Genomic DNA, 17,137 nt, shown 5'->3' on the forward strand with positions numbered 1-17,137 from the left:
GTCGGCCACCACCACACCACGACTAACAACCCCCATTTTGCAAACTAGTGGTAGTGCTTGATGGGTTATGGGATTGGCAAGATATGGTTTGGTTAAAATGATAGTGACGAATTTGGAATGTGGTGGTGGCGGGTGGCTGTTTAGGTGATGTCATGGGTAAGGTAGATCGAGATGTCGGTGTCTGAATGGGGCGTCGACGATTGGGAGGTAGATTAGGGTTTGTAGGGGTGTGGTGAGTTGGGTAAGGTTCTTAAGGTTTGGAATTTGGGTAGGTATGTTTGTTAGTTGGATGGTTGTTACAAATGTTTCTAAATTGAAAAAAAAATGTTTTGAAAATTGAAATGTAGGTATGTCAGTAATTTTTACTTTAAAAGGGTGTTAGTGAACCATTTTTATATAAAAATGTATTTTTGAATAGTAAATTAATGAAAAATGTGTGGTTGAAAAATAAGGAATTTTTTTTTATTTACATGTAATATTACTTTAATGAAGAATGTTTAGTTGAAAAGAAGAGAAAAAAAATGCATTTTCAAAAAAATGGGTGTCAAACGGACCTAAAAAAAGATATGGGGCTTACTAATTAGGCAGACGAACTAAAAAAACGCAGACGAACTCTCTCTTGCAGTGTTTCAGTGAGCCTATTCACTAAACTCGGAAGAAGCCCATTCCTCGTGTTTCGTTTATAAAGCCCAATTAAAAGCCGATCTTGTAATTCATAAGTGCACAAGGATTTCCGTTGGCGCCAATTTATCTCGTGTTGCTGTGATTTTTACTAGGATTCTTCATCACCAAACTCGGAAGGTAGTATCAGATTTATTTGTGCAAAAATGGTTGACTTCGAGCTCGATTTGATTGTTGTGAATCATTTAATTTCGACACAACCTGGATCTAAGATTATCGCCATTCTATCTCCTAGCTTTCTAGTGTGTGTATATATTTTTTCCCCAAAATTGATGTTTATTGATGGTAATCTTCTTTATGAAACAGCAGTTTTCTCCACAATATCTCTCTTGAATTTTAATGTGGTTGTTTATGGCTTTCCCCTCTGCCCCTGGCCGCTCGCTCTAGCAATTTCAGGGAAATGCAAATTAATGGGCAATGGAATTTAATATTTCAATGTAAATGTAGAAGTTCTCTACAATGCTTGTGTTTAGTGGAGCGCTGGAAAAATGTTTTTGCCATTTTCGGATCTGTAATTTAATTTTTCTATCCTATCAGATAAAATACAAATTTAAAAATTTGTTGGCTATCATGAAAACAGAAATAAAATGTTTTAGTATTTCTCTCAATTTTGTTGGAATGGACATGTCTTCTATGTTTCACTTTACAATTAAACACAGAGGTTTCGCCCTTTTCTGAAGTTGTCTGCCTTTCATAATTTATCTTCTGCTTATGATTTTCTTTTGTCTTTCTCTTTAACTTTGTTGTGGCCTAGTTGAGACTGAGCAAGACATCATATCTCATACAATGTTACAATGGATGGGTGGATCAAGGCGGAAAGTGATAGCTGTAAGTTTGATTTGCAATTGAGTTCTTTTCAATTTTTTGCTTCTCACAATTTTGTGAATAGTGAGCACCTACCAGTTTGGAAAAAAACCCAATCAACACTGATGCCTATGTATATTTTAGCAAATAGATGCCTGCATTTGGGAATGCTCTGTTATGTACTTCCTTTATTAACAAGCAGAAATCATAGAGTTTTACTCATCGTTTAGTTAACCAAATTTGTCAAGTAGAAATTGATCGTTTGATAAAAGATTCTATAATTATTGACCAAATCAGCTTGGCCTGCAGAGATGACTAAACCTGAGTTTGTATTGGTGGGTCTTAATATTCTGGCTGGAGGTTGTCTCTGTGATGCTTTGTTTGGGCTTTCCCCAATCATGTAATATTGCGTCTGTTAATTGTGGGCCAGACGTGCAACGTTTCTGTATTTTCTAATGAACTCATGAATTCACTAACTGCACTACATGTTTGTTAATCATGTCATGCAATCAATTTCTGTAGAAATTTAGAATGCTTGAGTAACTGTTTTTGTTGAAGATTTTTAAAGTAGAACTTAAATCAAGAAGAGTATAGAAACGTCAAGGCGGTGTTAAAATTTATTTCAAAATTCAGCTTGTCAAGGAGCAAGATACTCTAGTGTGCTCACTGCTAATTTCTCACCCCAAACTCCTGGTTATGTAAGCCTATCTATATAATCTCTTTGATGGATTTAAAATCTTCAAGTGGATATTAAGCTTAGGCCTTTTCATTTTGAGCATGGCCTTTTAGTCAAGGATCCAACATTGTAGAACCTGATGGGCTGTGATATACTATTGTTGATGTTGGATACATTACCTAACTATTGAACTCCCTCTTCTAAAACCTTTACTTATTAGAGAGGGGGGACACCTATTTATTTAAATTATGTTTTCAACATGTCCTATATGCAGACTGGATTAATTTTTTAAATTAGGCCTGACACATGAACAATTTTCATATATGGGTGGCGGCTAAACTTTGTATCTGTTCTCATACCATATTGAATTAGTTCGTCTATAATCTTAAGTAAATAGGGAAGGAACAAAAACTATATCTTTAACACCAACGATCTTCAATTCTTAAGAAATATTGGTTAGGTAAAGAATAAATAAATCAAGAGAAAGAAAAATTTGATGAATATTATCTGTATCAATGAATGGTTGTACATGGGATTTTCGGTTGTTAGGACAAGCACGTTACAAAAAAATTAGCTGGACTTGGTTGTTTGGGCTTTAACCATCAAAGAAGCTGGTTTAATGGTCCGGGCACAGTCTTGAATTGCGGAAAAATAAAGAGGAAAAGGAACAACAAGTAGAATAAATCTAGGAATCACTCCCAAGATCTCCCATAGGCATCAAACATTGGGCTGGAATTTTATCATGCAATTCAAAAATTAAAGTCTTATATTTTGTCAAGCACTACACAACTTTATAGACAACTTGCTTTTCTCTTTCCAATGAGGCTATTTTTTATTTTTTGGGAAAAACACATAACAAACCATTTCTAAATCATCTTGAAATGCCAAAACATAACTTGATCTAGCCTGAGGCTCATTCCAGGAATTACAGCAATTAATTTTTTTTATAGAATTCACTAAAATACCACCGGACATGCTAAGAGACTGTTTCTAAAGGCTAACTACAAAAGACTCAATTGATGTCTGATTTTCGCTACAGGATATCTTCAAGGACCTTATTTTTACCTTGAAGCCTGAAGATACTCCTTTATTTTGCTTTTATTCAGTCCTTTTATTATCTGCATCTTTCTCTCTACAAAGCTCAAGTTTTGTAAGTGTTGAAGTTTGAAAGTCCATGATTGTCAAATTAATAATCATTACCTGCAAAACTAATGGTTCTGAATGTTGGGTTCTTAAATCTCAAAATGGATGAGATAAGAAATCAGAATATACTCCAACAAGTCAGGATAAATTAAGGGAATGATGAATTAGGTGGTAAATCTTGGGGCATGTTTTAAGTAGACCTAAACTGTATCAAGGCCTATTATGGATCTAAGAGTCTTTTGGTTAATACATTGCCCGGACGGAAGTGTCCTGCTGAGGAGCTGTGTTTTTTTGAAAACTCTCCATTTATATTTGCTTCCTTGATCCTTTTATTGGCTGCATCAACAGGCTCATCTTTTTTCCTTTTTCTTTTTTCTCCTTTTTTTTCTTTTTTCTTTTCTGTGAGTATGTTCTTTTGTCAGTGACAGCAGTGAAAGTTCATGTTGTACTTTCTTAGTAGATTGAACATTATGGTTCCTATTTAGCTTTTCTTTCCAACATAACAGTATTTTATCTTTTATGTGTCTTCATGTCATGCCATTTAATCATACGGAGGTGAAAACTGCAGTCAAGAAGGTCTACTCAGAAAAGGTACAAAAACATATTCTAACTCTATCCATTGATCATTAAACCAACATTCTCCACATTGATCTTATTAGAGGTTTATTATTTGAGATTTATTTAGTTGCCATATATAGAAAAATCATATACAATCAGGGGCCTAGTTACAAACATGGATTTGTGCCCTTGATTGTACGTGATTTTTCTATATATGGTAACTAAATAAACCTCTAATAGATCTCTTGGTGGAAGATTAATAAAAACTGCGAGAGTAAGATGGACTGAATTGACTGTTGCCTATATTGACCATGAGTTGAAATAATATAGGCAAAAGCAATATTTTGAGCAAAGAAAACGACAACAGCAGCAGTTATCAGCTGGATTAGAGAACGATGCTAATGGAAGGCATTCATGTAGTCAGCACCATGGAAATGAAAGATCACTCGATATTCTTAGTTTTTTGAATTTATCAACTCTTACACAGGACCAGAAGTCCACCACTTGCCTCATTGGTAATTTGCCCCAAATTCTTAACTTCCTAAAAAGCCCGTTGCTATTTTCCATCATTTTTATTTTATGAGGATAAGAGTCAAGTGGTGTGCACATCCAAATTTATTCATCAACTCAATCAAACATGAGGAAAATAGGATATATTTGTGTCCTCACTATTGTTGAACAAATTATTATTATTATTATTATTATTATTATTATTATTATTATTATTATTATTATTATTATTATTATTATTATTATTATTATTTTAAATTTAAGGATATAGCCCCTGTTTGGTTTGGTAGTGATTAAAATCTAGATTTTAATTTAAGTCAAAGTCAACAATTAATTTTAATCATATACTTTATGGGACAAACAACTTTTCAACCGCATATTTCATCAATTTTTATCAAAATTCACTAAAAATTTGATTTTAATCCCTAGTTTTAATCCCATCAACTAGGGGCATAGTTGTGTCTATCCTGTTGTCAAAGTTGGAAATCTAATTTAACTAGTTATACAAACAATTACTTGTGACTTCTAGCTTTCTAGTACAATTTAGTTTATTTGCCCTGTCATCAATTGAAAACGACTTGTAAATAATCCAAGAAACATAACAATGATAGGCATTGAAGGTGGTAAAGAACAACTTCTCAACGTGAAAAGGATAGGCATTGAAGGTAGTAAAGAAACAAGAAGAATAAGAATTCATCCTCTATATTTTCCCAGAAAAGTCGAAAACGAAGTGATGAGTGGTTTCTTAAGTTGTCAGTATCTTTACCAGTTCATTTATAATTGCAACATGACATAACTAGCTTAGACACGTTTATTTTTTGAAAACGAAACCAAGTTAGAAATATTTGAAATTTTTTAATACAAGATTATGTTGTTGGTTATTTGCAATGTACTCTTGGTTTATGATTGCTCAATTCCACATATGATTAATGATGATGATGATGTACTTGCTCAAAGGTTCGCAAATGTCAAGTATAATGTGTTTTAATCTGTTAATTATATTTTCCTTTTCCTGCCGATGCAAGGAAAGGATAGTCCAGAGAACGATACTTTCAATTTGAATTATCAGAATGCACATTACTCCCCAGCAATTCACACCAAGAAAGCCATTGCTGGAGATCATTTTGAAACTAATGAAGCAAGTATGCTTCTGAAACTAGTTTCTGTTGTTTTTGTTCTGACTAGTCCATATATTAAAAATTGGTTGGTCCAACCAGATTATATGCATGATTGTGTTGTTACAGGACCATCATTATGCGGCCATGTGGAGACTAGCCCAAAGAAGTAAGCATATTTCTGCTTGGAAAGGATAGCCATGGAAATTTTCACTGATAGTCCAATAATAATTTGGATGTGGGCTTAAAAGTTCAAATTGTCGCACATTTTTTCAGATTGACTGTGTAAAAAATTTATTCATTGCACTTTCAAGCACATTGTTCTGTACCTATAGTTTCTGTCTGCTGCATGCTATTATCTCTTAACAAGCTGCATTCTGAGGACAATTCATGTTACCAATGCTCACAGGCTCCCAGTCAGCCCACTTGATTACAAAGAAGGTTTAACTGGAAATGGTGACAAGTTGAAGTTGACAACTCAATGTCATGGTATCTACAATGATTGAATTTTTTTCCCTTCTGTTCTGACGCATTCATGTCCTCCATCGGCTGTCAAATCAAATTCATTGATATGCTAGTGAAACTTGATGAATGAGTTTAGTTGTCTCTATTATCAACTACAACCACGTTTGTATCTTTCTTTAAAAACAAAGTTGCATTATGTATCAGAAGATAACTCCCTGCAAATTATCTTTCTTTCCTGTTCTATCAATTCAGGGATATCTGTTATTGATTTGCTTGGTGATGATGGAGCACATGGCACTGTGAAAGAAATTTCAGTACATGCACCGGAATCTCATGTTGCATTTTCAGTTGAAGGTATGATTTTTACATATATACATATATTTTTTATTTTTTTATCGTTATGATTTTTATATTGTTGATTTAGAAAGTAATCCAGTTTGTTTTTCTTTCCCCGTAGTAGTATGATCCGTTAGGTAGTCATGTTGCTTAAGAAAATCCTAAGAATAAATCATTTGTAACCCCGCCAGTGTAAGTTTTTCTTCTTTTTTTAGTTTACATTTTGGCTTTGTTGGCAGGCCAGTAATTTCTTAATGATGCATCTACAATTAACATAGATGGAGAATAAGGAAAATGACAATTGAATCCGTCTTTAGAAAGATTTCTTCCAGAAGAAAAATGAAATAAATGCGAAAAGAAGGAAATAATGACATGACGATGAAGATACAATGAAAGATAAAGATAGAGTTAGAATTGGAATAGACTTTTGAAGTAGATTTTGATTTAAAATATATTTAGTTAGATTAGTTTTCATATTGCAATAAGGTTATTAGTTTATTAGAAGTTCGTTTGTTCTATAAATAGAAGGGTTTGTTTAATGTAATAATTAACCCTTGATTATATGAAAAAAATGATATCTTCTTTTATCCTTAATTCTTCTCTTCTTTTCAACCATTTTTTTCTTAATATTCAATTATTTGTGTCTAGTATGTGCTCCTGCGTCAATTTGGTATCGGAACAATTTATTCTTCTTTGGCCTAAACCTTTTCAAGTCAAACCATCTTGAAATATTCGATTGTTGTCTACTTTAGCTCTTCTTATCATCAATGTTCCTAAATCTTGTGTCAAGATAAAAGGATAAATTATTTTCAATCATGAAATTTTGATGTGCAATATAAGCTAGGGGACTATAATGATAATTACTATGCTTTATTGCACGTCTCTTTGATCCAATTCCCTAAACATATTAAGAAAATATTTTTGGAACATTCATATAAAAATAATCAATTTAATTGGTCATTGCTCTTGAATGAAAGTTATATTTTCAATGTAGAAGAATTGTTTTTTTAACGGTGTCAATTCAAACATTCGATGTAGCAATGATTTTTTTTGTGCAAGCCAATCTACAATGCTAATTCTTGTGCTCATTATACACAACCAATTGAAAATTTTGTGGATGGGTTGAATTAGTTGTTACTATTTGGAGTTCAGCATGGGTACTTGATTAAAAAGAGAGATCATCCCCTTGGTCAAATCATGTTCTTAGGGGATGGTTTGCAATTTCAGTCGTGATCACTTGATCAGTTTCGGTATTTGGTTCAAAAGAAAGATCGTCCCTCTTGGTTTTAATCCAGCTATATGTTGTTGTCAAGAGTTCAATAGCAACATTTGATCTAGACAATAGATCGACGTTCTTGGAGAATGAAGTTCTAGTCTACGTCGTCGTAGTCAAGTTCTTTCAGCAGGGATAAATGATGGAGATAGAAATAAAGATAAAGATAGAGTTAGAAATAGAATAGAATTTCAAAATAGAGATTGATTTAAAATATATTTATTTAAATTAGTTTTAATATTGCGATAAGTTTTATAGTTTATTAGAACTTCGTTTGCTTTTAGCTTCTTTTTAGTTTATTGTTCTATAAATAGAGGGATTTATTCAATGTAATAGTTAATCCTTGATTATATGATTAAATTGATATCTTCTTTTCCCTCAATTCTTTCTCTTCTTTGTACTTCTTTCTTTTCTTAATCTTCAATTGTTCGTGTCAAATATATGGTCCTGAGTCATGCGTCTTCTACTCCCCTCCCTTCTCTGCATGCTGATTAAGTCATTCTAATTCCACGTCTTGTTCCTTTCACCATTCTTTATTATAAAAAATAAATTCAACAGTCGCTAATGTCACAGCATTTTGAAGAAATTACCTTAATTCATGTTCAAATCTATAATGGTTGTTAATAGTTATCCGCGACTTCCAACAATGTTAGCATGCAAAATTTATGGGAACTACTTCTGCATGTCAGGGTTGGGAAAAGTGGAAACGGAAACTCCAATTAACTCTCCTTGCAGGTAATATCTTTTCAGAACATATTCTGGAACTGATCATATAGTGCATAGATTACAAATCATAGTCAAGCAAAGGCTTTTCGCTTGCAGTAACCTTCTTCCATGGATACATCTTTAGTTTTGTAGTTGTGGATGCATGTCCTTGTAAAATCACATGTTTGTAGTACAAATAAACAATCAAATCCCTAGTTCTTCGTACTTCAAGATTCAGGATCCTAGACTGTATTTGAGTCACAAATTCATGTCATTTACCATTTTTAAAATTGATTATTTGATCTCACAAATTCTTAGGTCTACAAGTCCGATGTAATGCTTTGTTTATAATTTCCTGGCTTCTGCTATTGAGCACTTGAATTGTGATTAATTGTTTTGATTCTCGAATGTCTAGATTCTGAACTTGTAATTTCGTGGTATTTCAAACAAGCAAATCTGAAAAAAAAATCATCTTTTTATTTTACATATTTTTAGTATTTAGTGTCTTGAACATAACACATTTATATACAACTCTTCTCGGCACTGCAATTTAAATGACTTTTTTGTAATGGATTATAATTAATCTGTACTACCTAGAGCAATTAGTAACATGAAACAGAAAATACAAGCAAAAGCATATGTTTTAGAGTGGTTAACTCTGCTATGTCCACTTTATGCTGTTGAAAAGTTTCAATGTATAAAAGAAGATGAATTATTGTAGTCGTTTCTGATCCCGCATCTCTTTGTTATCTCTCTACTCTTAAACAGGCAAAAAAGGTTGCCCTAGATACCCTTCATATAGATAATAAAATGGGCAACACAGTGTTTTGCAAAATTTTCAAATATACCCCTATAATAAAATAAACAAAGTAATTAGGCTCCATACATCCAACACTTGTCACCCTGTAACGATTTTTATGGACTACAAATGGCTAGAAAGGCATTGTCAGATGGAAACTTACATGCCTATTTGCAGAGTAATCAAAACATTTGGCACTTGAGTTGTCACTCTTATTCCTGGCTTCTTTCTAGAACGTTCGGAGTTGATTTTTTAGACACTGAACTCATGAAACATATTTTGAATTTCACCTCAGATGGTGTTGTAGAAGTAATTTTAATTGATTCAGTTCCACTAGACTGATTAATTTTACCGGACGATAGACTCTAAAATGCTTTTGCGGGCAACATGCAAGGTTTGTTCTGATGTTACGTTTTTCAACTTTTGTATACTTGCAGTCATTCTTGAGCTTGGCTTGTCCAATACTAGACAGACAAATATCTATAGAATTCAGAAGTTTTGAATTTCAGCACCAAATTAGATCTCTTCATGTTAATCTCCCATGCATACTCAGTGAAACTTTTACATTTCTTGGCATTAATAGTGTCACATGTATGATGGATGCATTTGTAGATATAAGCCAAAGCCATTTGTCATGATCTGCAGGAAGCCACATTTCTGTGGACCTGAAAATTCGGTTGCTAGGCAGCCATGGCTGAGTCATAGTTTCCATAAATGGCTTGTTATGATTATTCTAATTACATTTACAATGTTTTTTTATTCTTGACTGCAGATCTGTCTTAAATAGTTTCTCTTCACTTGAAGAAGCTAGGAGACAAGCTAGGACATCCAAAACCTTCAAGTATGGTCTGGATGATTTTGAGTCTCGAATGGTGAGAGTATTTCTATTTTCAATCATATATTTGCATAAATTTCTTCTTGCAACTATAATCTATTTTTGTTCAGTAGCTTCCTTGTGTGTCCCTCTAGAGTGACCTTGAAATGTACAAAAAGCGGTCAGCAGTAACATCTGTGAGAAAGTTTTCAGCGCTTCGTATAAAATAATATCTGACTTGTTTTGAAATTTTCATTAAGCTACTAGATCTACTTTTCTTCTTTAGCCCAAGACTGTGAAATTACTTCAGTTTTTGTAGCATGTATTAATTGGAATGTCCAGTGAGGATATGATGCCTCTTCGGGATGTATTCTTATGCCTTAGCTATGCTTGTCACAATGCAACTCAAGAAGTTTCTGGCTGCAAAGAGCTACATTTCTGTCAATTAATTCAATTCTCCTTTATGAAGAATCACGTCTAAAATTTTAACATTTTTCAGTTTTTGACTGATATCCACATTCGATTTTCTACTTCCTTTTCTCTAAGGACAAATGTGGTGAAAATTGATTGGTGGTCTGTCTGTAAAGCATTGAATGCAAACAAGATACGTAAAAGCATTGGCTCTTGTTGGTTGCAAATCCAAATATTCTCAGCATCATAATTCATGAATAATCATGTCTTATGAATTGTAGTCCATTTTTTATGGAGTGTGCCATTATTTGAGATGATGATAATCTAGATGTCACTTCCCATTTTATGGGCTATATTGATCCGACTCTGTAACTGATATAGCATATTGACAACCAACAGGATGACATGGTGGAGGATATTGATTTTTCGTCACTGTACAATGATTCCATAGACCAGCCATTCTCCTGCTCGGGCGACTATACATTTGGCAATTCAAAGCCGAGGCTCTCAAAGTTCAGGAAGTCCTTGCCATTTGACAGATATGATAATAGCTTGAACGATGTATTGGGGGATGATGTAATCATGTACGACACCAAAGACAGTGATGAAAACATTTGGAATGGTAATACATACCCTTAAACCTTTTCCTCATCAATTATTTTGGAATTTACTCCTGTTGTGGTCCTAAGTGATTTGTTGTATATTCATCGGCTTTGATATTCATTAGAAGGTGTACCTTTCCAGATCGAAAGATTTGAGTAGGGTTTCAAATCAGTGACTTAAGTTGAATCCAACTGCTGAAAACTGTAGTATTGCTTTAGTCTTTTGTTGATTTTGTACGCAGTTGGAAACTTTGAGGTAGATCTGATACTGATAGCATTTAGAATGTTAACAGAACTTGGTTTGAACATTATAATAAGCTTGTTAACATGTAAAATAGGATGTTGATATATTTCTGTTATTGGTCATACATAATGTACTTTATATGCACTATGTACCCAGTTGTTTTTAACCCTCTCTCAACCTCTCTGCAAAGCAATTTGAGGGGGGAAGTAATTATTTATAAATTAATTGTGGGGGGGGGGGGGGGGGGAGTAATTATTTATAAACTAATTGTGTATTAGGACTTATGTCATAATTACCAAGTTTCATGTTGGCCGTCAACCTATTACAATCATGGATCTTGTAATAATCTGAAAGGACTTGTTGAAAAAATAGCTGACCTCAAATTTATTTGGAAAAAGGCTTAGTTTTTTGTTGTTTGGGTGGCTAATTGTTCACAAACAAAATCATTATTCGTTTCATCCTTTTGGAATTTCATCAGCAAAACATGTTTAGTATTTCCTTTTGGAATGCCTGAAATGCTGTTTCTCGCATGTTACTAGTTGCAACTGGTAAAAGCTGGATCATATTCTAGCAGCTCTGTTGTAACCAGACATTTGATGGTTTAGTTAGCATGTTCAAATTTTTTTTAATTGAATTGGAACTTTGATGAATCAAGGTTCTGATTTGCCATCTATTTTTTCTTTGGAATGTTCTTAACATGTTGCGACAACTAGAATTCAGAACTGCAGGTTATGATTTTGAATCGTATTAATTTATGTTCTTTTCAATGCATGATGAACTGTATAGGTAATTTTCGGTCTATTATAGGTGTAAATTTCTACTTGTCTGAGGTTTCATGTTACTAAGTAGCATGACGGTGGAACTGTTATTTTTGGCTGTTCAGCAGGTTCTATCTTCCTAGATAACCATATTGACAAAGTGGAAGAATATAGATTATTCTGCAAGAATCAGGTAGATCTAAGAGATGATGATTATGCTGATTATTCGAATAATAACGACCATTGGGGGCGAGACTTCAACTTTGAAGGCTCTTCTTTACAAGAGCGAAGGTTTTTGAGAGATTAATTTTTCATGTCCTGTTAAGAATTCAGTTAGTTGGCCTTTTTAATGATTTATTGACTTTACAGGGCCAGCAAGCACAGAACAGAAAACATTGATATCAGAGGTGCTTCTTACTTTTGCAAAATCTTTGTCATTTTACACCCACCTTCCAGTCTGAGCAGGTCTGCTCACTGTTGTTCGCATTCTTGCTTTGTGATTTCTCTGTAGAATAGTATAGATATTTTCTAATAAAGAAACCCAAATAGATCTGAAGCTTTATGCCATTTAGTTAATTCACTTTCATGTTCACAAGGCAATTAAGAGATTGAATGCTGAGAAATCAATAATCTCTATTGATTTGATGTATTTCCTTACTTCTGTCTCAAGTTCAATTATCAATTAGCAGACGGGTTGAGCAAGGAAAAATATTGCAATCTGAAGAAATTATAAGTTTCTTCGCTTTTTCTGGTCTTTGACGGGAAAATAAAAAGGCCTTTCATGATTGTAGTTAGAAAAATATTCTTATATTTTCGTTTTAACCTTTCAATTTTCCCATTCCTGTAGTGATTAAAAGTGAACTATGTAGCAATTCCTAGTCCTTCACAAAAACCTTCGTGTTTTTGGCGCTTGTATTTTCTTGTTTACCATTTTAAACCTCCTTGACATTATTTGCTTCTAGATTCTGTACTTCTCCCTTCATGTCCAGTTTTTCATTTTTTTTACTGAGGTATAAACTAGTATGTCATTTATCCCTAGTGTCAGCTTATTCTCAAGGAAAGTACTGGATCCTGAATTAAAACTGTTGCAACTTAGCTACTATTCGCTTGATGCTTATAATATTTTCTTTTTTCCTTCTTTGATGATCAGATCCACATTCCCCTTCTACCAAGCATCAGATGTCAGAGTATCTACGTGATTTTGAAATTTCAGATGCAAGATGGTATGCAATTTAGCCGAGAGCCTTTTAGGTTATTTTCATTTCTACTTAGGAGTTTTTCTCGTATGATGGCAGGTTTACCATAGGGATAGATCATAATGTTAAAGATGCTAGCAACCAACCATCATGGTCGTGCTTTATAAGGGAACACGAAAGAGAGAATTTGAGTTTGAGGTTTCACATTCTTGGCCACCTTGTGCATCATCTCACAATTCCCTTTTTTACGTGTCATGCTTACTGATTTGATTTCTTTTGATTCCTTTATTAACTTCTTGACAGTGAAGAATCATGCTCCTCCAGTGCAGGTTACTTTCAATGGTTCCTGTATATGTTGATTGACATATTGGTTTCACATGAACATTTCAATGTAAATCTCTGTCTTGACTTTCAGTGAGGGGTAATGAAAGCAATAGACCACCAACGAGAAAAGAGGGAACACAGGTCCATGGCATACATGGTTGGTTCCAGGAGAACAAATGTTATGAGAAGAATATAGATGGCAAGAAAATAAATCGTGGTAATAGAAGCCATCTCCAGCAAAGAGAGAGTGTAAACCGACTAGGAAAGCTTACAAGGATGCCAGAAGCAAGTCTAACACCAGCTTGCTTCCAAACTGCCACTTTTGAGAGCAATTCCTTCTGTCAAACTTCTGGGATGAGAAAACTTTCAGCCTCAGGTCCCAGTGCTTGGAGCAAAGATGTCTTTGACGTAACAGATTCCCAATTAATTATCGACTGTAATACACCATTTAAGAGATCTCCTGACTTGCCTGGTGAACATTCACCCATATCAGAAGAAATGTACTTCCGTCATCCTTGTAGTCATGTATACTCACATGAGACCCCGTCCCCAATTTCCCAAAACATTGAGTTTGTATCAACTGTACCAAATTTATCTAAAGACTCCAAAGGAAATACAGTTCTGGATTCATTGTGTTCACAGAGCTATCTAGGATTAGAGAAGGAGAGCTTGAGCAGAGATGGAGAAAAGAGCGTTGATAACCCATCTATTGTCGAGGACAACATTGAGCTACAGATGGATGTTTCTGATGGCAGTAAGGGCTTGTCCTCGAAAATGGGAAGTCCATCAATATCTCCAAATAGAACCCCTGAAATGAAAGAGAGTATGAAGGAAACAGACTCTACCGATCTTGCAAAAGACACATCATCATTTGTAGAGATACCGTGTACTTCTGGAGGCATTCAGCTGTGGGTAGTCAACAATTTATTTTATTTTCTATCTCCAATTCATTCTCTTTTATTATGGAAAGAAACAACATTGTACCTGCACTCACGAGGGTTTCATTCGTATCAGGTGTCAGGGTGATACTCGCATTTTACTTCCATGGAAAACTGAATCTCGAGGTAGATAGCCTTGTACTTTTTTCAGACGTACTTTAGCTGCATGACCTTTTAAGGGTAATGATGCAAGTTGTTTGTTAATGAATGGTGCTTCTGCTGATTGTTTTTACAATTCTGGAGTTAGAAGAAGATTGTGGGCATAAAGAAACAAGGATAGAAATCACTGGGAAAAGTAACAGCGGTGGCTCATCTTGCTGTGATGTTGCTCGTTAGCCGTGTGCTTCAACTTCCATCCTTGCACCGAAGCATCTGCACAAAATGCTCAGAAGAAGGTATAAAACTTCCTGATATACAGATGGATGGGATTTTTTTCCCCTTCAAATTTTTTGGATGGTTAAATGCTTATGTGCTTACTGAGTTTTTTTAGAAGTTCTGGTCTTGTAGACCGTCTAGCAAGCATAAATGCTTATTAGCGTAATGATACACGAGAACAAAAAGAAGGATGAACATGTAAGTTTCAAAAGATTTCTGGCTTGGTTTTCACTCTTTTTTTCTGTAGCATTTCTCTGCTAATTTTCCAGCATGTTCACTCAGGAATCTCTGCTGTATTCAATACAAAATAATGCTATCCATATGCATAGTTTTCTGGATGGCTTCTCAAGTTGTTCGTATCTGATTGCTTGACAGGTTTAAATATGAACTCTTGAGCTCCTCCTTCCAATCACCTATTTGAGAGATATGAGACAATCCATGAATTATATACCACACAATTCAGTAAAAAAACAGTAAGAAATTCATTTTCTGACTGGATAGAGAGTCCTCTAATTCAGTGAAGCATGTAAGATATTTTTTATAGCAATCATGCTACTTGTACAATGAATTTAACAACAAATTTGACAATGTGTGAGTTGATGGGCATCATATCCATTGATTTGAAAAATTATTTTTGAATTCAATGGTTAAGATTTTTATACTCTACACATTGTCAAAGTAATTGTACAATTTGATTGTACAAATAGATTTTTTTTTTTTTTTTTTTTTTTTTTTTTTTTTTTTTTTTTTTTTTTTTTATAGACAGAATGTTGGATGATGATTAAGATAACGGTGTGCACGACATCGAAATCTCATTCCCTGTATTCAATGGCAGATTTTCGAAGGCCCTTTAATTCTAGCTCAAGTACTGGTTTTATGGGCAAATAATACAACATTTAAATTATACTAGACATACATCATAAAATATCAATTGACATTTGCATTTTAGACCTTGTTTGAGCCACATTTTTTCAAAAAAATATATTTTTCAACAGTGATTTGACATCATCTCAATCACACATTCTTCAATAAAATAATATTATAAGCAAATTCAAAACTTTTTCTTATTTTCTTAATCACACATTTCCCTTCAATATACTATTCAAAAAATGTATTTTCATTTCAATAACGTGGCTCAAACAAGGGCATAATATGAGTATTAGTATATAAATCATCTAACTTTTAAATTGTGTGTCTATAATGGTCAACTAAAAATGATTTTCCAATAATACCCTACACTAATTGACAAAAGAAAATTGTGAAGGAAGAGTGCACCGTTGGACTAAAACTTTCTGCCGTGTATTGTTTGTTGTATCCAACGACTGTTTCTTTGTCCAAAAGGAATTTAAGATTCATGTATTGTTTTTGATCTATGATTAACAATTTTTTTGTTAATTATAAATTGCTTATTTTTTTTCTACAAATATGTGAAGGGGTCGATATAGAATAGGTAGAAATCTATGGTTTTCGTTTGACCAGTGCACCGAATATGTTACACTTATGCCAACATTACTTTATTTGAGACTACCCATATTAACATAGATGAAAGCACTAAAATTCACCATAAAGGCAAAATGTCATGATGTGCATATATTTCCTATTTCAAGTAGCAAAAGCTCCACCACTATTTTGGAAATTTTTGGGATTATTATATATGGTGTGCATGCATTTATATATCTTGGTAGTATTTTTCTGTTTTTCTCAATAGATTTTGTCCTATAAATCTTTCTTGAAATTTAAATATTGTTGTATAAGTTGCATGGAGTTTAAGCTAGTTTAGAACCTTTATCTGGGACTGGGGGAGAACCTATATCAAATGAAAGGAATTCAATAAATAAAAGATGCTTATATAGTGTCGTCAAATATGAAAAGTTATTGAAGATTGATCAAGGTGAAATGGACTATTTTATTATAACTTTTGGAATCGATGGTTCGATAACAACGTATTTCATCTCTCCTTATATACATGAATAGGGTAAATCATGTTCTTAGCTATAATGATTAGCAATATTATGTTTTAATAGTAGATGAATAGCAAAAAGTAGAATACTAAATATCCTAGTTAGTACTTGGTATTTATTTTTTTGATTGTTGACTAACTCTTCTCTTCGTCTTTACTCACTCGGATTTCAAAGGAGTGGTGCCTCGATTAAAATAGATCACCCCATAGGCCATATCCGAGCCAGTGTAACTTTAGGGTCGTGTATAGGGGGATTGAACCATGACCTTTCTCACGAAGAGTCTAAGTTCATGTAAGCCTTCAACTAAGCAATTGATACATAGATGGAGAAGGGACTTTGGATATGGGTCTTAAACGAGGAAGAGCGTGTAAAGTATCTCGAACCCGCAACAAGAAACATATGAAAGCTAGTTAGAAAGCACTCTATAGACCAAAGTGGGAAATCGATTG

General features: G+C 33.8%; 1 protein-coding gene across 5 annotated transcripts; it reads left to right on the plus strand.

The window, feature by feature from the left end:
* The first annotated feature begins 622 nt into the window (after positions 1–622).
* LOC111369718 lies at positions 623–15,386 on the plus strand. Of its 5 annotated transcripts, none has more exons than XR_002698233.1 (20): positions 623–801; positions 1,436–1,509; positions 3,873–3,895; positions 4,193–4,377; positions 5,398–5,514; positions 5,617–5,656; positions 5,897–5,976; positions 6,205–6,306; positions 8,251–8,296; positions 9,838–9,937; positions 10,690–10,912; positions 12,020–12,185; positions 12,264–12,301; positions 13,045–13,117; positions 13,190–13,288; positions 13,394–13,419; positions 13,506–14,322; positions 14,429–14,478; positions 14,600–14,925; positions 15,103–15,386. XR_002698233.1 is itself a non-coding variant. In XM_022991345.1 (19 exons), the coding sequence occupies exons 2-19, from the start codon at positions 1,468–1,470 to the stop codon at positions 14,616–14,618; spliced, it is 2,250 nt and encodes a 749-aa protein (XP_022847113.1). In that variant the 5' UTR covers positions 623–801; positions 1,436–1,467; the 3' UTR covers positions 14,619–15,095. The 5 variants fall into 5 exon arrangements, 3 of the variants coding, with proteins under 3 accessions (XP_022847113.1, XP_022847112.1, XP_022847111.1); XR_002698234.1 differs by having other exon boundaries at positions 14,600–14,747; XM_022991345.1 differs by lacking the exon at positions 15,103–15,386 and having other exon boundaries at positions 14,596–15,095.
* The last annotated feature ends 1,751 nt before the right edge of the window (positions 15,387–17,137 follow it).

This window comes from Olea europaea, chromosome 20, assembly GCF_002742605.1.
Source record: "Olea europaea var. sylvestris chromosome 20, O_europaea_v1, whole genome shotgun sequence".
Lineage (NCBI taxonomy): Eukaryota > Viridiplantae > Streptophyta > Magnoliopsida > Lamiales > Oleaceae > Olea > Olea europaea.